Source organism: Schistosoma mansoni, chromosome 1 (genome assembly GCF_000237925.1).
Source record: "Schistosoma mansoni strain Puerto Rico chromosome 1, complete genome".
NCBI classification, from domain to species: Eukaryota; Metazoa; Platyhelminthes; class Trematoda; order Strigeidida; family Schistosomatidae; genus Schistosoma; species Schistosoma mansoni.
The window spans coordinates 60,917,215-60,939,612 of record NC_031495.1 but is presented as its reverse complement, the minus strand read 5'-3'; the positions used below and the strand labels follow the sequence as shown (position 1 = coordinate 60,939,612).

At 32.5% G+C, this 22,398-nt stretch overlaps 1 protein-coding gene across 1 annotated transcript; it reads left to right on the top strand.

Annotated features, from left to right (window-relative positions):
• Positions 1-1,472: 1,472 nt before the first annotated feature.
• Smp_144190 (hypothetical protein) lies at positions 1,473-20,756 on the top strand (the record flags this gene model as incomplete). The annotated part of the gene is made up of 8 exons (XM_018795085.1): positions 1,473-1,618; positions 3,663-4,139; positions 13,004-13,200; positions 13,387-13,543; positions 13,634-13,802; positions 15,335-15,532; positions 18,461-18,994; positions 20,613-20,756. 8 exons carry the CDS (start codon positions 1,473-1,475, stop codon positions 20,754-20,756), a joined length of 2,022 nt encoding a protein of 673 aa, XP_018649433.1.
• Positions 20,757-22,398: the final 1,642 nt, after the last annotated feature.

Genomic DNA, 22,398 nt, shown 5'->3' with positions numbered 1-22,398 from the left:
AAGCTAGACCACCGCTGAGGAGTCCCACAGTAGGACGAAACGGCCGTTCAGTGCTTCCAGGTTTTTCTTGGTGGTCTAGCTTCAATTGACTCACGCTTTCAACCATTCAGAAATGTAATAATAAACATTTAGAAATGACAGTTGCATTATATTACTAGTTTGATAAAGCAAATAGGAGCGAAAAAAGTCTGGGGCATAGAAGGCAAATAGTGTCAGTGCCAAGGAGATCATAATTTGTTCATTTTTTGTTAATAGACGAAACTGTAATCACAAAGACATTTTTTGTAATTAGTATTTCCTCGTGAAGTTTATTATTGTCTGACTGATGGTTGAAAAACTCATTTGCTGATTTCTCCGAATTCCAGGGTCATTTTAGGTTAGTAGATGAATATAGTATTTCAACCTTGATTTTATCTTCATTAAATACCAAACTTTATTTTGCATTATTTCCTCCTTTTTTGAGTTCTGTCGTTGGGGCTTTATTGTTGATGGGTCGTGCGTCGGCTTCCTTATTGACTTCACGATTGAATGAGACCGTATTAAAACAACTTTGGTCGTTCATAAATAGCAGTTACCATAGTGTGAATTGAATAAATTGGAAGATTTACCGATTAGATATTGAATGTTTATGTAACGATCCAAAGATATCATTTAAAAAGGTTACTTTAAACATGTTCTTTTTCATAAAATCTGAAATGTTAGAGCACAACGAAAATACAAAACTTACCCAGTGCTTTTTTTTATGACAAGGTTTCGAATGAGATCAAGGTTGATCTTTTACACTTTCCCTACCAAAACACCATTTCTATTCCACGGGACCGTTGGATAAATGCTTCGGACCAGTCAGTCAATTACCAGAGACTTTGGAATTCTGGGTCACACTTTTAGTTGGTTATAAATTTGCAATTAAATAGAATCAAAAAAAGTTGTTCAATTTTTTTTATCTAATTTCAGTTCCGTTACAAAATAATCTTAAAATCTCTGAAATCGGAGAGGTAACATAAACCATTTTTATTAACTAAAATTTATTTATTTAACGAAGTTTTAGTGCTGAAGTTCTCACACAAATCATTTAGTAAATGATTATTCCTCTTTAATGATCAGATGGATTCCAAGCAAACAAATTAAAACGCCCTACAAATCGTTATTTAAGTACAAACTTAAATAATTACAAAAAAACACCTATACAATTGAATCGTTCTGTTGAATCATCATTATCATGCACACAGAAAAATAAAAGCAGCGAACAAGTGAACGAAGATGTGAAAAAGACATTGAATCATCATCATCATCACCAACAACAACTTCAACGACAAAAATTAAATTCATGTTCACTACCACGATCATCATTATCACTATCCTCGTCTTCTTCACTTTCATCGTTTACACTAAAAGGATCTAGAGATTCAATCAAACTGAGAAATACAGCAACAAAATTAACTACCACTAATTTATGCTCAAAAGATACATTGATGAAAAATAATGAAAAAGACAGTAATAAACCATCCAAAAATAACTATGATTTATTGAATGATGAAGACATTTTATCAAGTGAAATGTCCACTGTTTTCATGAAAGATGATAGTGTCAGAAAACAAACAATCCTATGTTATGAACAGTAAGTAATGATTTGGTTATCCTGATACCTTGATTTTCGTTCTTTTTTAATGATTCACAGATAGAATAGTGAACTGCGAGAAGTCAGCTTTATTTGGAGAATATGATTAAGATGGGAAAAAGTTTTTGTTACGTCCTTGATCTGTCTACCCACTTTCGTGCCGAGGATAACTTGTCTAATGTAGATTAAGACCTTGACGCGATAGACTGACTGGCTTAACCTTGAGACTAGTATGCATGAGTTCGAAGTGGGGTAGAAAGAAGAAAACTATTATATCCCCGATTGGCTGACAAGCACGCAAGAGAGAGGGAAGACAAGACAACTGGAACACTACTCGCTTTATTCCAATCCCGATCTGGTACCCCATATTCCGAATTCAGATTAGTGTAAAAAGATACATGAGTAAATAGATGTCTAACCTGAACACAACGTACAATAATTAGGAAAATACAATTATGTTCAAAACTGGGGGATTAGAGTAGAAAATAGAGTACAAAAGGATACGTCTAAATTACAATAGCTTTGAAACAGAGAATGCTATGGCGGTGAATCATACATCAAACGAAAGCTTATGATCTGTAGAATAGACTAGGGGTAAAAGTAAATGTTGCAGTTTTACAAGCCTTGAATTAAATGAAATAACGTCCCCAAAAATAGCTTCCGTAGTTTGTCAAGACTTCTTGTTTCTCTGTTCACATCAGTTTTCCTTGTCGATCAACAGGATATGTAGTGAACCAAGTGGTTGATTTGTCTTAGTCTCTGAATACTAGAACAAATCACTTTCATATGAATTGAAAAGATAATCTTTGCATATCTTAACGAGTAAATTACTGTTCAGTTGAACTGCTAAAATTTAATTGTAGGTACTTTTATAGTTTACCTACTGAATGGATACGGTGCAATTATTCCTTAATTTCACCGTTACATTTCTGATAGGTTTCCCCATTTGGATATTTCCAAAGCTAATGATCAAGGTTTGGTCAATCTGAACTTATTAGTTTCATAAGGATAGACAATACTTCAATTCAACTGATCAGTATAACTGAGTTGTCTTGAATATGAAGGACATTTAGAAAATGACTCAAAGAATTTTCAACCATGAATCAGGTCAAGTTAATAGAATCGTGCAACATTTATATTTATCTATCGAAGGCATCTTTTTAGGCTTTTGACATAAAGATATATTCAAGTAAACATTCTATTAATCTGATGGTTTCCCCACAAATCAGTGATGTCGTGAATTTACACATAACTATTTACATTTAATTAAACTATACATTTCTTAATTAGTAACTTTTTTTCACCAAAGATATTGAATGAGCTGTAATGAAACAGTTATAAGTTTCTAAGATAGGTGAAATCATTTAACACCACAAGTCAATATGATTGAAATAGCTATTAAAAGTTAGGGGAACTCAGATAACTATTTTTAACTAAATGGTAAACATGCTAGCGGTTAATAATTTAAAAAAAAACTAATCTAAGAATAAAATATTTGTAAATAAATCTTAGACTTTGAACATTTCAACTAAAGAAATTTTCAAAGTGCATGATTGAACCGTTCATGTGTGTGTGTGTGTGCATATACTGTAGTGTGGTCTACTTACATCCATATAAGTAGTATATGGCGATGGTCAGACATAGAATGTATTTTGGCAGAAGACCGATAAGGAAAGAACTGAAATGAAGCGCAATTGGTAGGAAAATTCATAAACAATGAAATCAGAGAAGATGGACTTATATTTGCAGAAGAAACAGTCAACATTGAGACAATTGATTGTTATTTTGAAAATTAATTGTTTAGTGAGATAGTCTATAATTTGTGTCTAAATACATTCGATTGTCCCCAACCGGTGTTCTGTTCACTACAATACACTTGTTTACAATTGTGAACAGAGAGTACTGATTTCTAGAGTATAAGTAAATCAATATTACAGAAAGTATCATTATCCAAGTTACATGTATTCCTTTTTAATCATTTATTGTGATGTAAATGTCGTTATTCAATCCCCGCCCCCAATATTTTCTTTCCTTCTTTCCATAGAATGAACTTAAAAACTTGTCCAATCATTGATTCAAATGAAATATGTCACTTTTTAAGTCTTCAATATAATCAAATTCATCGAATTGAACATTTACACCATCTTACAAAACTTGTTTATTTAAATATATCAGATAATCAATTAACAACAATGAATGGTCTTGAAACTTTATATTCTTTACGTATATTATTATTAGGAAATAATCAAATTAAACAAATTTGTGCTCTAAACAATCTATATAACCTTAATGTACTTGATTTAAATCATAATCAAATTCAAATAATTGAAAATTTAATACATTTAAAAAAATTATATTGTTTAAATTTATCATTTAATTATATTACCACTGTTACTGGTTTATCTGGATTAATTTCATTAACTGAATTAAATTTAAGACATAATAATATACTACTTATTGAACCTATTGATAATGTTCCAAAATTAATTTGGATATTTTTAAGTTTTAATCATATTAAAAGGTAAATTTCTATAATTATTCTCTGTAATAATTTTCTATATATCATACATATTAATTTGAATAATGGTAAAGTATTACTTACTGTTAAAATAGATATTGGTTGGGGTCCTCATGACTATCGTAACCAATGGTTGGAAACTCTAGGTGACATGACTCAGAATCGATCACAATGGCGTAGGTGTATACATTGTTTATCTTCCCTTAAACCTTGAGATTAAAATTGCTACAAAACTTTGTTCCTTCCTATACTATATCCTTATATACAACCTATCTTTTATATATTACCACCACTAAATTAACTACTTCTATGAATTTGATGTTCATCTTGTGCTAATGAGGTATGTCAACTTGGACCGATGCATATATATGCCTGGTCCTACGTTGTAGCTGACTGACTGACTGAATATTATAAACTGTTGGTTGATCTTACTAAAAAGAATTAAAAGTTCATTGAGGTGAGGTATATTTCTAACAAATATCTAAAGTATTAATTTGAAATTTATTGCAATAACTTTAAAAGTATACAGATCTTTTTTGTCTATCATATTTGATCATTTATAAGTTGATATAACAAAAATTAAAAGTATAAGCAAAGATGGATAGTCGCTAGCAGTGGAATCCAGGACGCGCGTCTCGTCCCATTTGGGACTCGTCTGCTCGATGTACCTGCATCTCAGAGTTGATGTTCACTCTGGGACTCGAACCCAGTACCTTTCACTTCAAATGCCATCGTGTTATCCACTCAGCTACTGAGTCCTGATAGCCACTTGTTTGTGCAATGGGGTGAAGTTTAAATTCACTCAGTATTGTTTGTTTGTATCTTTTCATTGATGTTTAGGACTGCAACTGGTCAGTCTCTTATTAATTAAAATGAAATAATTATGACATAGTACCTGACTTTTTACATTTTGTTCAACTGAAACTAACTTTTTTCATGAAACTATTTCCATCTTTAATACACAATAATCAGGTTAAATCGGTACTGTCCAACTTAAGGACTTACATTTTACGTACAATTTACTTAACTATTATCGATTTGTGCTCATTTCTTCTCATTCTAATCACTTCATATTTTATAGTTTAATTCAGTGAAATACTCTGTAAGTAATTTAATTGGGCATGATATCTCTGAAGTAACTCACAGTTGTTACTTTTTTTCATTTCTATAAAAAAAATACGTAAAACATTATACACTTGTAGGACAATTACCATTATTAATACATCAGAAGATTTGAATGAGTAATGATGATAATTTGATAAAGTTGTAGAGTTCTGTCTTTTGACATACTTTATCAAGATATAAATGTTAGTTTTTGAAAGTCATACTTCTTTAAATAATCAGATGTAATATTTAATAGTGAGAAAAAATTCATCATAAAATGGGGCTACGTATTATGATGGAAGGAACTGAAATGATTACAACCAATGGATTGCATTGAATAACGCAGATGTTTAGAGAATAACTAATTATTTTGTATTGTTTTTTTGAATTTTCCTATTGATGTTTAGGACTACAACTGATCAGTCTCTCATTGGCATATGTACATACTGTGTGTATTGCCTTAAGTCATAAGTATTATAAGCGATGATGGTGGCTAGCAGTTGAATCCAGGATTCCCGTTTCGTCCTATATGGGACACGTCAGCTCGATGTACCTGCATCTCAGGGTTGATGTTCACTCAGAGACTCGAACTTAATACATTTCGCTTTAGACGTTATCGCGTTATCCACTTAGAGAATAATAATGTTTTTCTTCCCCCTTCCTACACATACATTACGATCTATATCACTGAACAGGAAGAATATCAGAAGATAATAACTGGCTTGTGATTGTGAAGAATCATTACCCCGTGATAATATGATTTCATGCACATATTTTAAAAGCAATCGAAATTTATAGAGGAAAAGTGATTCAATGAAGTCCAACGATTGCTCCAACAATATGTTGATGGAACCATTTCCTTTAAAAATGCTTAGACTATTTTCTAATTTCTACAACTTCTGTATTTTACATACACTCAACATTCGTCCCTTGATTCTTACGTAACTACTATAATACTGACCTTTTCATCAAAATAGTTTATTAGTTCCTTCTTTTTATATATCATTCAACGTCGCAACTGTTTGATTCTTCGAATAATTACTTTGGTTATTATAATCTTTCTTCTATTTACTCAATATTATTTTATGATCAATTATTCACTATATAATTATTGCGTAATGTAACTTATTTTTTAAATATTTGAACACATAAATATTGGTACAAACGGGCACCAGATACATGTGCGCCACACAAATCTCATCTGATTTGTGTGAGGGCTGTGATACTGCCCGGGTGCCAAAACCAAAGCAAGTGGTTTTCTTAGGAGGCCACACTCGGAGCCTTTGACCTAAAGATCTGATCCACAAGGCAGTGGAGCATCGTAAGGAGACGCATTCCCATGGTAGTCGGTGACCAACAATTGATTCATACACCATTTATTCCTTCAGGATACTGGAGCCCATGTGCACCATTGGTTTGGAATGAGGGTTTTCCAACTCCCCTAGGTGAACTTTCCGTGTCCACTGACCCGATTAAGGCGCCGGACATTCGCTTTTCGTCCTCTCACTTTCGTAAACAACACCCCCGTCACGAGAAGGCAGTGAGTAGGACTTCTGTGGAAGTAGCTGTATACGCGTGGCGATGTGAGAGCATCTGGAGAGGGAGAGCGGACTCTTCCTACTCTCGGCCGTACCAGGGCATTCGGGGGCTCTATGAGTATTATTTGATTGTTGTAAATTATATATAGGTATTAGTGTAGAGCGATGATAGAAAACTCATTGAAAAGAAACTTCTTCGCTCGACTGGTGCATTTTTTACTAAATTTTAAAATGAGAATTTTCAGTAAATAATAATCTATCCAGTGAATTTATTCAAACAACTTAAAAGTACGCATTTAAATCAGAAGCTGAAACTTCTATCTAATCTTTTTAAAATGTCAATATATAGTTAGGCTTCTTCTTACTAATTTACTGATTGATAGACTTTACTCAATAACGAACAAAACATTTGGAATGAAATTGGTGTTCATCCAACAATCAGTTTGTTCATGTAATCAAATGGATATTATATGAAACTGTCTGTTTATTGTACATGAGTCTGCTAAGATTACATATGGTACAACTTACTACACTTTTCCCCTATTTGATTTCAGTTGGTCACAGATTAGTGGTCTAACCAATTTAAATTTATTTGCTCAAGTTACTTTGGATGGAAATCCCATTGTATCTGATCCAACTTATCGGAAGATGATATCAAGTGATAAAAGATTTTTCAAAGACAATACAACTGTTTATCCGTTAAAAGTAAGTTCTTACTAATCGTGCTAATCGATGATTTCGCTTTTTTTTGAATAATGGCTAGTTTGACATAATGTATAGATTAATTCTTGAATGTAGGCTAACATGTGAACTGAGTTGAAGGGATTTACTGTCCAAGAGAGTTTACAGCTTGAAATGGTCGTCTCACGTACGTTCAATGAGAAATCATCATTTTTGTAAACATTCTACATCTGTAGTAAATATTTCTTGTAACTCAACTTTCACTCTGTCATATTTTCTTTATTGTTGTATTTATCAATTCTAAGTATATCGGGGACTAAATATAAACATTTTTACTTAGTTCTTAGTGAGCTACAAGCTACCTATCATGATATTTTAAATTTCGTCTGAAAATTCAAGAGCATCAATCTTAAATTCGATTGGTTCGTCAGCCTAATATAGTTACCCCAGTAGTTATTCTATATTTGTTCTTTGCGTTTTCAAGTTGATTCAATATTTATTTCTAACATATAATGAGTATAATACGTCTAAAATTATTTTAGCAAACGTAGTTTAAATAAACTTTCTTAGAATAATATATAATCATGTCTATTTCCATGGCATCTTGACAATCGGATACAACCTCAAGAAATAAGTGCGTCAATTTTATCAGCGTAAAGTAATAAGTATAATTCAATTGGAAATAGTTTGGATTATCCTGTTGTTGATATTTTTGATTGGGATCTAGTTCATCGTAAACATACTGTGAATATGAAGTATTACAATCTTTAGTCTAATATATACAAATACAAAATATTAACATTAGAAAAAACAGAGCTATATATTTAGATAATTCAATGTGATAACAAAGTTATGTGATAAATTAGGACGATGCATTTAAATTAATCTGATAAGACATTGATTTATCATGATGTTGATATGCAAAAGAAAAGGTCAAGATTAATGAATGAGGGCACAGGATCAACAAAAACAGTAAAGAGAACATAAACCACAAAACTCTGAACGTTAGATTTAAAATGAATATCACGAGGATAGATTTAGAGTACAAAGTGTTTTTGAGTCATCAAAGACAGTTCGAATCTTCGAATCTCTAAAGTCTCAATGGAGAGCTGTACTTGTCCCAATGTATTTTTATACAACACTACGAATGACTGGTTTGAAATCAACTTTATGACCCATTTCAACTAAATATTCGACAATGGATAAAGATATTTATTTATCATATGTTCTTATCAAAGCATTGGATTCTATTTGTTTTTTAGCCAATCCGATACCTGTCCAACCACCTTACATGTAGGTCATGATTACGCCTCCCTCTATTTGTGTCCATGTATATATGTGAACTGAAAAACACACCAGGATCTAACTCTAGTTTCCATGCTTTTTTTAGTTAATGGTTATGCATGAAAATCGCCTTTTCAATACTGATGAGTTTGGCTGAGTAAAATTTAGGCCTTTGTCTCAGATCAAGGCTACCCGATTCAGTTCCAAGTTGTCAGGTGATGAAGATATACCTTTATGAGTGCCGAAAATGTAGTAGGCATCGGAATAATGCTGTCTTCACATTGATTTTCAAAATCTAATGAATATTCACTTTGCATCAATTTTTCGGTTAACAACTTTGCTTTAACTTTAATACTATAGTTGTGCAAATGTGATTAATCATAGTGAATAAGTCTTTTAACAACCCTTTGTTGTATTGATCTGTAAAATATCAGGAAAAACTGAGGCACTTACCTATCCTAGTAAGCTTTATGCGAATGTAGCATGTAATTGAACTATCTCTCGTAATAATACATATATATCTAAGATGAGAAGTTAATTACTCATCATCTCTTCACATGAGAGTTTATTTATTTATTTAAACACATAAATATTGGTACAAACGGGCACCAGATACATATGGGCCACACAAATCTCATCTGATTTGTGTGAGGGCTATGATACTGCCAAGGTGCCCAAACAGAATCAGGTGGTTTTCTAAGGGCGCCACACTCGGAGCCTTTGACCTAAAGATCTGATCCACAAGGCAGTGGAGCATCGTAAGGGGATGCAGACCCATGGTAGTCGGTGACCAACAATTGATTCATACACCATTTATTCCTTCAGGATACTGGAGCCCATGTGCACCATTGGTTTGGAATGAGGGTTTTCCAACTCCCCTAGGTGAACTTTCCGTGTCCACTGACCCGATTAAGGCGCCGGACATTCGCTTTTCGTCCTCTCACTTTCGTAAACAACACCCCCGTCACGAGAAGGCAGTGAGTAGGACTTCTCTGGTAGAGGCTATATACGCGTGGCGATGTGAGAGCATCTGGAGAGGGAGAGCGGACTCTCTCCACTCTCGACCGTACCAAGGCATTTGGTGCCATGAGAGACCGATATCCTTTTGAAGTAAAATAATTATTCAATGGGATAAAGAATATGACATCGAAATGCATTAAGTACATTAATGTAGCCGAATTTCAGTCCATTAGTCATTGGTTGAAACATTAATATCAAGACTAACCTAGTTAAATAAATAAATAAATATAGAAAGATGGTATACACTATGACTTGATGTATAAGTTTTTGTATAATCAGTGAGTTACTCAAACAGAAAAGCGTAGAATACGAAATAAACACATTCTAAAAAGATTATTTAATGATAGAGATAACTGGCAGATATGTAAAGTAACGTCAACAGGAAATAATTTATTATAATTATATGGTAGAATGTCTCTGTCAAAGGCTTTAGTAGATCGACAAATTTTAAAACATCTAGTCTTTTTCTCACAAATTTAGAAAATGTAATGGGAATGTAGAGTTTGTAATTGTACCCAAGCATTCTGTTTAAAGTATTATAAAGCCTTTAAGTAACTGTTCCATATTGTGTGCAAAAATACTTTAATGAAGGATGGTTAGCTACTTATCATAGCCAGATATTTTCTATGGAAACAGATTATAAAAAACTATTCTGAGGAAAATAGATGATTAAGGATGAAGAATGTGTTTGTAAAATCTCAGCGAATGAATTTTGATTTATTTCATATTGATTCGCTGGGATTTTACAAATACGTTCTTCCTCCTTAATTACTTACTTACTTACGCCTGTTAACCCTCGTCGAGGAGCATAGGCTGCACATCAGCATTCTCCTTCCAACTCTGTCCCAAGCAATCGTTTCCAGTTCCTTCCAGTTGTTATTCATCCTTTTCATATCTGCTTCTATTTCCCGGCATAATGTGTTCTTTTGCCTTCCTCTTTTCCGCTTCCTTTCCGGATTCCAAGTTAGGGATTGCCTTGTAATGCACATTGGTGGTTTCCTTAATGTATGTCCTATCCACTTCCAACGTCTTTTCCTAATTTCCTCTTCAGCTGGAAGCTGGTTTGTCCTCTCCCATAAAACACTGTTGCTGATAGTATCCGGCCAGTGAATGTGGAGTATTTTGAGTAGAGGACTGTTTATAAATACTTGTACCTTCCTGATGATGGTCGTAGTAGTTCTCCACGTTTCAGCTCCGTATAGCAGGACTGTCTTGACGTTCGTATTGAAAATTCTCACTTTGAAGTTAGTTGACAGATGTTTTGAGTTCCATATGTTCTGCCTCCTTAATGTCTCACATCAACTCGGTGCTCAAATAATGTGAAACTATTCAATCACATTTAGATTATTGTTAACATTTTTGTTTATCTTTGGATGTCTTTAAGACAGTTAACTCGATTTCTTTACGCTAGTTTTTTTTATTTTTAAAGCCTAATCCTAGTAAAGCAATCAATAAAATGAATATGGATGAACAATGTTTACTTAAAAGAAATGTACCGATTTCGTTTTTATTGGAAAATAAACAACATTTTCCAGATGAACAACAACTTACGACGACAACAACAACAAATATTGTTCATGAACTGTTGAATTATTTCAAAGAAAAGGAACAGCATGATAGTATACTTAGAGCAAATTCTGTTGATAAGTTAGTTATAAATTTGATGTATATTTGAGCGAACAATTGTTTTCAATAACTTCATCATCAGACTCTACAGTTACAAGTCCATAATTATGATATTTTACAAAGGCCAAAACAAGGCATCCATTAATGAATTTGACAGTGTTATATGTTAATAACAGTGAACGTTTGCATCCGTCACGACATAAACCCTTCAAATTTTTGTTATTTGTAAATTAAAAGGGTTATTTATTAGAGGTCAGAATGATTTGAAGTAAAGTGTCAAATCACTATCTGTATAATAATAGTATAACAAGAGGAAAATAAATCATGTGAATGAAATGCATAGTAGGAGAATTTCGTCTTGTTAATTGAGGTAATAATGATCATAATAATACCAGAGTGGGGGTTTGTGGAAATTGTAGTAACTTTAATGGTTGAACTCATGAGTCGATCTAAGCACGACCACCATTGGAAACCTGGAAGCACTGGAAGTCCATTTCGTCCTAGTTTAGGACCCCTGAACAGTACGCTGTGACCAATGGAATTTGATCCGTGTCGGGTAGAGACGGAACAATAGATGAATGATTGCACAAGATCATGAATTGATGGAAGTTAGACATTAACACTGTTGGATGTCAGTTCAGTGGTCTAGATGTTAAGATCAACTAGGAAATATTAACTCATCGTTTAGTAGGTTACTTTTTGATGTTATATTTATTTCCCAATATTGATAAGTCTGTCCAATGTATTGTGGTGTCTAATTGATGTATTCTTTGATATTGCCATAAAAAGATAAAGTTAACCCTGAAATCGAAATATTTGTCATTGCGTTTCGAATTAATCAAATGAATATTTACCTATCAAAGTAATTCATATGCGCATAAAAAATATCTCCTACTTTACTTCACAAGATGACCTCAATAGGACAACCCTCAAAAATCTGAAAGCACAGAACATCTGTTTTGTCCTAGTATGGAACTTCTGAACAGTACACATCTACAGGTGTGAAGCAGTCACCCACCACACATCCACAACACAACTGAGGACAGAAATGAAAACGCCCAGGTTCCCTGGCGAGCACTCAAACTTTAGATTACTGGTTCGATATTCAATCGTCTACATGTCTAACTTCAATCAATTAGCAATATTGCTCAATCATTTCCCAATGCCATCGGTAGGTATAAACCATAGATGAGTAAACGCATATTTCCTTGAAGTCCCAAAATAGGACAAACAGCTGTCCATTTCTTCCTGGTTTTCAATGATTGTCTAGCTGTGGTTAGTCTGTGATGAAAACTATAAAACTCATTAGTTTCAAGAAATCCACTATACTGTATGCTTTAAAAGAAATATGATGCTTAAAGTAGATAGTGAAATAATAATAACCTAGAAAACAATGAAAGCTTCTTAATAGAGCACCCAGATGAAATAAACACGAAACTATCACAAATACAGATGTACAGTATAAATTCTATTGTGCACATTGATTTCTTTATCCCGGCCGAAAAATCAAAATCAATCTGTTAATCATAAAAAGCTCTCTCATATATTTATGTAGTTAATATAATACAACTTGTATGCTATTCACTTTATTCACGGTTTCATTTTTTTTCTCAGTTCCATAAACTCATCCACCGAAAATCTTACAGCATTAATGAATTATAATGATTCAACACTATCTCGAAATGAACAGAATTTAGCATATCTTTCAAATAACCTATCTAATCTAATTCAATCAAATTTATCATTATGGTCAATCCATTCGGATCTACAGTATTTTTCTCCTACATCAACAATAAATCAAATGAAGGAGGGTGAAGACAACTGGACAGAAGAAGTCACAAATGTTAATGTTGAGATAAACAGTAGTGATAATAGTAATAGTAATAATAATATGGTTGGTTACAGTTCGATTGGAACATTGACAGATGAAAGTGTTCTATTTCCTTTGATTCCATCAACAAAAAATAATTTACTAAAATTTACATATTCTCTGAAAGGATTAACTCATTTAGTCTTAGAAGGAATTCTTTCTACAACAGTATTCAATGTAGATGATGACGATAATGATTATAATGTGCATAAACTATCGAATGTCATTGAAAACGACAGTAAATTTGAGAAACAAACAAACGAATCAACAGAAAATGCAATCAAGTTTGATTGTTTTTCATCACTGGTCAATCATTTACAATATGTCCAATCAAATAATAATATTAATGATAATAATAATGCCATTATATCTAGAGATGACGATGATGAAAATGAGGATAATGAAATTGAAAGAAAAGAAAGTAATCATTCATTGAAATTGTTAAACTTCAATCGTATTGTGAAGTTAACTATTAGAAATGTGAATTGGAATGAATTTGTAAATTGTATAAGTAAACTACATGAATTACTACCACAATTAGAGGTAATCAGTCGTTTGTTGTTATGTAATTCAGTAGTTTACACTAATTGTTAGCTAAATTAAATAAATGACTATGTAAGTAAAAGAGCATAGATGATAATTAGGTTATATAACTTTATAACGTATAAGACGGGAATTATTTACTGTTAAATATATGTACAATAAAATCGACTATTTTACGGAAATAATCTCTATCCTCATAATATTATATGATAGTTAGTCTTATCTAGACTTATAGCTATGCATGAATGGTCATTGCCATTATATTAGCAATAAAATGCCATAGTATATATGTTTAGGTCAGTAATTTACAACTATATAGCTCTAAAATGACCTCGTACGGTCGAGGGTGGGGAGAGTTCGTTTCCCCTCTCGAAATGTTCTTACATGGTCGCGTGTATATGGCCACTCCCGGAGGAGTTCTACCCACTGACTTCTCGTGGTATGGGTATTGTTTGCGAAATCTAGAGGACGAAAAAGCGAGTGTTCGATGCCTTAATGGCGTTTGTGGGTTTCGGAGGATCCATCTAAAGGAGTTGGGAAACCTTCATTCCAAACCAATGGTGCAAATGGGCTCCAGTATTATGAGGGACCATTGTTGGTCATCGGCTACCATGGGACTGTATCTCTTAACGTTTCTTCACTGTCTTGTGGGTTAGACTTCAAGGTTGAAAGCTCGAGAGTGGCCCCGTGAGAAAACCACCTGCTTCGGTTTGGGCACCCGGGAAGTATTCCAGCCCTCACTCAAATCGAATGACGGAGTGTGTTGCACTTATATTTGGTGCACCCCTGTACCAATATTTATGTGTTTGAATAAAAAAATTACTGTAGGTATTGTGATCTTTAAGCTTTCATCGTTCTTCCAAATAACGTCATCAGTACGTACTTCAAAGAGTACAGGTAGGTGATGATAAGGGTGATGAAATATTGAATGAGGTATTGGAACCTTATCAAATGAGGTAGTGGAAATTCGTGTTACTGACTGGTGGTTGAGATACACATGAGACCATAGTATTATCAAGAGTAGGGTACAACTGAATAGCCGAGGCAAAATCCAATGATCCCCATTTGTTTCAAAATAAATTTCTAGGACTTCTTGTGGGAAGATGTAACTCTCTAATAAGGCAATAACTCATAGATAATATTGAATGAGGACTGTATTATATCACAAATGAACAGAAGTTATAAATATGTATGATTGAATTACGATTCAACAAGTGAATAGTCTCCTATATCCACGAGATCTAAATTTCTTGACTTCAGCCACTTGTGCTCTAAAAGTGGGAACTAAGGAGGGGTCCAAAACATTTGATGATGTATTTTCTGGACTGAATGACTTGAATTGTGAAACATTTGCTGTCTTACTGAATAACATTATCAACCTAAAATACTAATCATCTCCACTATTTCAAAGTCTCTAACTAGGATAGAACAGTACTTCAATGTTTTTTTTAGTTTTTCAATGGTTATTCAGATAAATTCGATTTATGATGAAAACTATCTCCAGAGTTTTTTCTATCATGCGTATATTACAGGAATTAAATCTTGAAAATAATCAACTTAAATATTTGCATCAAGTTACTGATCTAATTGATTTTGAATATTTAACTGCATTACATATAACTGGTTCAAATGGTAATCCAATTGTTGAACAATCTGGTCAATTATGGCGTTCATTTATCATATGGAGTCTTGCTGATTCATTAAATTTAACATTTTTAGACGGCAAACTTGTAAGTAATATATATATATATATAATTTACAACAATCAAATAATACTCATAGAGCCCTCAAATGCCCTGGTACGGTCGAGAGTGGTGAGAGTCCGCTCTCCCTCTCGAAATGCTCTCACATCTCCACGCATATACAACCTCTGCCACGGAAGTCCTACTCACTGCCTTCTCGTGACGGGGGTGTTGTTTACGAAAGTGAGAGGACGAAAAGCGAATGTCCGGCGCTTTAGAAGGGTAGGTGGACATGGAAAGTCCATCTAGGAGAGTCGGAAAACCTGATTCCAAACCAATGGTGCACATGGGTTCCAGTATCCTGAAGGAACAAATGGCGTATGAACCAATCGTTAGTCACGGGTACCATGGGACTGCATCTCCTCACGATGCTCTACTGCATTGTGGATCAGATCTTTAGGTCATAGGCTCCGAGCGTGGCTCCCTCAGAAAACCACCTGCTTCGGTTTGGGTACCCGGGTAGTATCACAGCCCTCACACAAATCGAATGAGATTTGTGTAGCGCATATATATCTGGTGCCCCTTTGTATCAATATTTATGTGTTCAAAAAAGACTTCTGTAAACTATATGAATAATTACATTGTAAAGAATTAATTAATTAAACGCTATAATTTAATGCTATAACAGGTAATACGATCTTTCCCTGAATCAAAAAGATTTCTTTTTACGATCAATTAGCATCAACTATACAAAGCGTTTATATTGAAATTTAATAACAATAGTTATCATTCAACACTGATAGAAAGGCATTATTTTGAATTGCTGAATTTCTTCCATTGTAAAAAGTTTTTATATTAATTAATCTAGCTTAATTAGTACAAACTGAATACTCTGTCGATTCGAAATTCACTAGACTCTTAGAATGAGGTAATAATGACTGATATTTGTCATCACCATTCGATGAATTGATATACGAATAAAAATGAATCATTGATATCGTGTTAGATGCGCATTGCACTGAAGAGTGTCATATTGGGACAAAACGGCTATTTAGAGTTGCTACGAATTTTAATGGTTATATAACTGAAACTTTGTTCTGTCATTTATTATTAAATTGAAAACCTAAGCAAACCTTGCATTCTGAAGGCAAATATTTATCTCAGATTCTCACTATAGACACCGCAGAAATTCAGAATTCAGCGTTTGAAAGTCAATTCAAAATTATTGAATTTAAAAGGATAGAGTTACATTAAAGCTAGACCTTATTTCAAAGATCGAACAGACATCTAAAAAGGTTGGCAAATCTTGAAAAATGAAGTTATCTGGATGTAGTCAAGAGGAAAGCAGGTGTGTCAAATACAACTAAGATTAATATTATGCATCTGATATTTTCTCTTGCACTAAGTAACTTACTAAAGCTATACCGTTTCACCTATATCTTTTAAGGGCATGTAAATGTATAATGAAAAAGGCAAGTATTGAGTCATTTCAAATGTTATTGAAAAATATTCCAAATATCAAGCAGAAATTAAATGGTATACTGAAGAGTAATATGAAACCGCAAGGTGGTGAAAGATAAAATATTCGGAAGATATTAGTCCACTTGACAAATACCGCAAACAAGTTCACGAGGAACAAATAAAACCCAATAAATCATCAAAATAATGACTTCTTTTTAAGTCAGAGATAAAAAGAGGTATTGGATACTTTGTTTTCAAACATCCAGATCAATCTTGAAATGATTTGACAACGGTTTCATGTTTAGTAGGTTACTGATCTGTATCCTTGTTGATTTTGAAAACTACTACAGGATGGCCTACATGACCAGGGTTTAACAAGTGTTCAAGAGCAAATGTACTGATAGTTTTACATTGGGAGTGTGTTTTGGGGCCCAACATAAACTCCTATATAAGAACAACTAAACTGATAGATACTTGTTGGGTTCGTCCAGAGGAAACTCATGCTTAAAGCATCCATCAGTCGGCTTTTGATTTAAAAAGATAATATCATAGTCCCAAAGAGAAGATATATGGACAGATTGTTCTTTTATATCTCTGCTGCAGCATCGAATTTGAATTATACGTTCAAAAACACAGTTTCTTAGGTACTGTGTTTGTTCTTTTCTTGATAATGTACTATGGGCAAAAAGCAAATAGAAATTGAGTACAAACTGACTGAGCGCTAATTTACTGGAAATCTTCAAATTACAAACATGAAAGAGCTTAGAAAAATCTACCTTTAATTAGGTATCCATCGTCGACTGGTTACGGAAGTTGAACTTATTGCTCTCATCGAAGAATAAATCTGATGATCAAAAATTCATAATTTTATTCAGTGTATGTGGTATCACAAATCCATAACGAAAAGAGAAAAACTGGGATATACTAATGAGGGTATTGACATTTTAGTTCGTCTTATTTCTGATAAGCCAACATCCAGAATTTAGTATACAGCATTATATGGTAACTACTACCATCAAGCATAATCGATGTTGCAGTTTTCGAAACATGAACTTACAAATATGAGACCAAAATCTGTGAATCAGAGTCAGTTTACACAGTTCTGGAATACGTTCTTGATAAACTGAGTTTAATGGCATGTAAAAACTATGTTTATACATAAACAGAAAAGAACAAAATTTTCAAAATAACCTGAATTCATTATATTTTAAAGCTTCTTATCAGCCTTATATATATAAATTATGAATGACTACATTGACAGTTTGGTCTTCTAGAAATAGGCCGCAATTAGTTCCGCGTAAATTTATAACTCAAAAAGTAAACCACAAAAGAATTTTTTTCAGATTTCCTCTGACTGAACAATTCCAGTGTTGTGTATTACCTAAGATATCTTATTTTTTATGTGATTAAACGTGCTACTGATAACTAGTAAGTAGTTTAAAGTATTTCAAATATTTTAAACCTCAAATGTGAGATTTGACTTAATAATATGGTATTACCTTTAATTTACAATAGATTAAACCGAATGAAGTAAATGAATCGAAAAACCTATTCAGTTTGTTTTACGAGAGAATAAAAATGCGCAACTCCTACTGCACAACATCCAATCAATCTTTTTATAAAAGATTAGAAACTGTCAACAATATAAGTAATATGATGAATAATAAAATTCCAATGAGTGATGTAAATATAGATGATTCTGGTTTAAGGTTGGTCAATTCAATATCATCACCAACATTACCAAGAACAGTACTCAATTCTCATAATAATAACAATATCAATAATAACAACCGCAATATTGACGCAACAATTGCGACAACATCGGTACATACTACTTCTACTCTTGTTAATTGTAGTCGTTTTGTTGAACAACAAAATTTATTACTTACAAAAAAAGAACTAAATAATGATAATGAGGTAACTAGAGACAATTCAGTGGATTCAATAAGACGTTCATCTTCCAATAAATTCAAAATAAATGAAAGCTCAATAAATCGATTCAAACAAAATCAAAGTAGTATCCACAATATATCTCCAGCATTGAAACAAGTAAATAAGGTAATGTTAATATCTTCAATTCATTACATTCTTTGATAGATTGAGAATAATAAGAACAGTTTCTGTTTAAATTTCCAAATTAGTACTCTTCTAAAAAATGGCGATGAATATTACATGTTCGTACTTAAGATGGAACATTATTTTATATAATGTTATGTTTTTACTATGTTAAGAAGTATTAATTAGAATAATTAACTTACTTACTTATGCTTGTTAACCCTCGTGGAGAAGCATAGACCGCCTACCAGCACACTCCATCCAACCCTGTTCTGGGTAATCCTTTCCAGTGTACGAAAATCTATACAATCTTCTGAGAAAGATTTAGACAGTATCGCATGGATTTATTTTGCTTCATTAATTTCTCATCAACTACTTACAACCTCTATATAATATTTTAAAACAAAACAAATGACAAAGTATATTAACTTGTATTTGTAATTATGACTTTAAAAACTGTTGTGAACTATAATGAGAATCCAGTGTGATAAGATAAATTCATATTATTGTGTTCAAATGTTTATTCTTCTTTTCTTAAGATGCAATTTCATCCTATCTAGTATAATCTAGAATAATGAACAAAAGACCTGAGAGGACAATCGAATGTATTTAAGCATAAATTACACAGTATCTCAATAAATTCTGATAACCATACAACAAAGAGTTAACTAGCAAAATAACAACCAATTGTCTCAATCTTCACTGTTCCTTCTATAAATATCAGTTCATCTTCTCTAATTTCATTGTTTATGCATTTTCCTACCAATCGCGCTTCATTTCAGTTTTTTGCTTATCGGTCTTCTGCCAAAATACATTCTATGTCTGACCATCACCATATACTACTTATATGGACATAAGTAGCCCTCACCGCACTAGGCTTAGTTATATCACTGCATAGTTGGATTAACAAACTTTTTGACAACAATTGAATAAGTGGACTAACTTCAATGGATAGAAAATTTAGAATAACTATTCCGCTAATTAAAAACATTGTTTTATAGGAAAACCCATTGACTCTAGGCATTCTGTGTGATTTTGTTATGTTTTGTAAACATTATTGTTCATCAGTCAATAGCGAACTCTCGGTTAGAGGGTTAAGCTGGGAATATTTCATATCCAAAACCTGATCATTTGAACAAGATGAAGTATTATCAAAATATCGACTTCTCCTTGTTTTTATTTAGAGAATTAATTCCAAGATAAAAACCTAGTGATTAAATAATTAACGCATTAAGTATAGTAATTTTAGTTATTTCTTCAAAGCTCCAATAACTCATTACTTCATCGTTTGGACTTGATAGATTTACAAGTTCGCTTGTATTCGCTCTGCACATTATTGAACTCGGTCAGATTTTATCATTCGTAAGCTACAATACTACTTCATTGTTTTATGCTAGAATGAACTAAATACTATTTTAAATCAAGAAATTCAGTCAGTAATATATCCATATGTTCTAAAATCTATGCCAAATTTTACTTTATTGATATAGCTGCAAGTCTCTAAAGAGGATGAATAATCTTAATAACCATGTAGTTTCATAACTATTAGTCTTTGTTGAAAATACAGTAAATTATATACTACTAACTAGTAATATTTTACTTAACATTTTAGTCAGAAAATTTCGAAAATGGATTACAATCAAACGAAGGAAAGTTATCTATACAAAATCAACTTTTAAAAGATTGGCCATCTATATTAAAACGATTAATTCATCAGGCAATAACTGACAATCACATTACTACTAATAAACTTTAATTAAAGACAAACATTCTGTGGGATTTATGTTATTGTGTATGAGTAAGTGTATACAATATACCTGTTCTGTAGAGCATCTTATTTTATCATACTTTTGTACACAAAACGCAACTTATGTTGAATAAACTTACAACTTTTTTGTGAAATACTTAGTGATTCCTAAGCCTTATGGATGTTTTAAGTATATGATATGTCTTGCTGATTGAACGCTATATTCGGATCCTAAGCTATTCTCGTAATCCCCAAGCTAGAACTACACAGCGAATTGAACACGAGAGAAAAGGTGCATGATATACGAGAAGCATTTTACTGCAAAGGTTCATTTATGTACAGAAAATATAGGATTTTTATAGTATTTTAGAAGTCCTTGGGTTTTCCTGTAAATTCTAGAATACTACTGAACATAGTAGCAGTGTAGTAAACAGCCAATCAGAACCTCTACATCTAACTTTTCATTTTCGAGATATTTCTAGAAAAACTTCTAATCAAACGCTGATTGGATAAAATGCTTCTTAATATTTCCTGAGCTTGTCATGTCTATTGTGAGAAATTTTCAGGATTGCCTCAACAGTATAAATCTTTTTTAAAAAAATGTTCCGTTTTATACTGATTGAATATGTTTGTTTCATTGAATTATATATAAAATTGGTTCAGAAAAAATTCATTTACTAATATATTTGACGCAAGTTCAGAGATAATAATTCAATAAGAGATAAAAATCATGATGATCATGGTAGTGACATTATGTATGGTAATAGGGAAATTCCGAAATGAAAAATTGATTAAACCAAATGTAGTCACAAAAATAATTCTCCCGTTGTCGACACTTACTAAACTGATAGATGTTTTAGTCTAGATGACAGGAACTCATAAGAAGTGGTTAGAAATAACAACTTCTTCCCGTCTATTAGATCAACATAATGTCAGGGGTTTGGCATTAACATGTTTATTTCTATTTGATAACGGTAAACTGTTTCCTTATTGACTTCTGTTTGGTTTGGTACTATCGTTTTCTGAGAGAAAACGTGAGATTGTACACCGAGGCATCTTAGTCCGTGAAAGTGATATAAACCTAGCATATATGTAATGATTTACGTAGGTATCATTTAGGTAATAATCCCTTTGTTCAATGCTATGTTTACTACAATACGGATTTCTCATATTATTTCAACAATCCCCTCTTAATTTTCACATACATTGCACAAACATATACGTAGGTATCATTACCAAGTTTTGATTGGATAATTTCGAATAAATTGAACACTGAGTAAATTGTATAATAACTACAACGAAATCCTCTTTACATTACCAGTCTGTAGATACATGTATTCGGTCATGTCTGGTTAATTTTATTTTAAGAACCTTTTGTTGTATAATGTGTGGTAGATAAAGTATTCTAGAGCTTTTGTATTTTTGCGTATATAGTATTTTAATCAGTCTACGTCTCATTGTGCCAGAAGAAATACAATTAATAAAGTGTGAATAAAGTTGGTAGATTGTATTTGATAAAAGTAGCCACTTAATTTATATGTTATTCTACTTAATTTACTCAACACTTGAAGTTACTGTTCAATGGATAAATAATAACATTTATGATTCCTGATCAGACAGTTCTATTCACAATACAGTTATAGCAAATGTA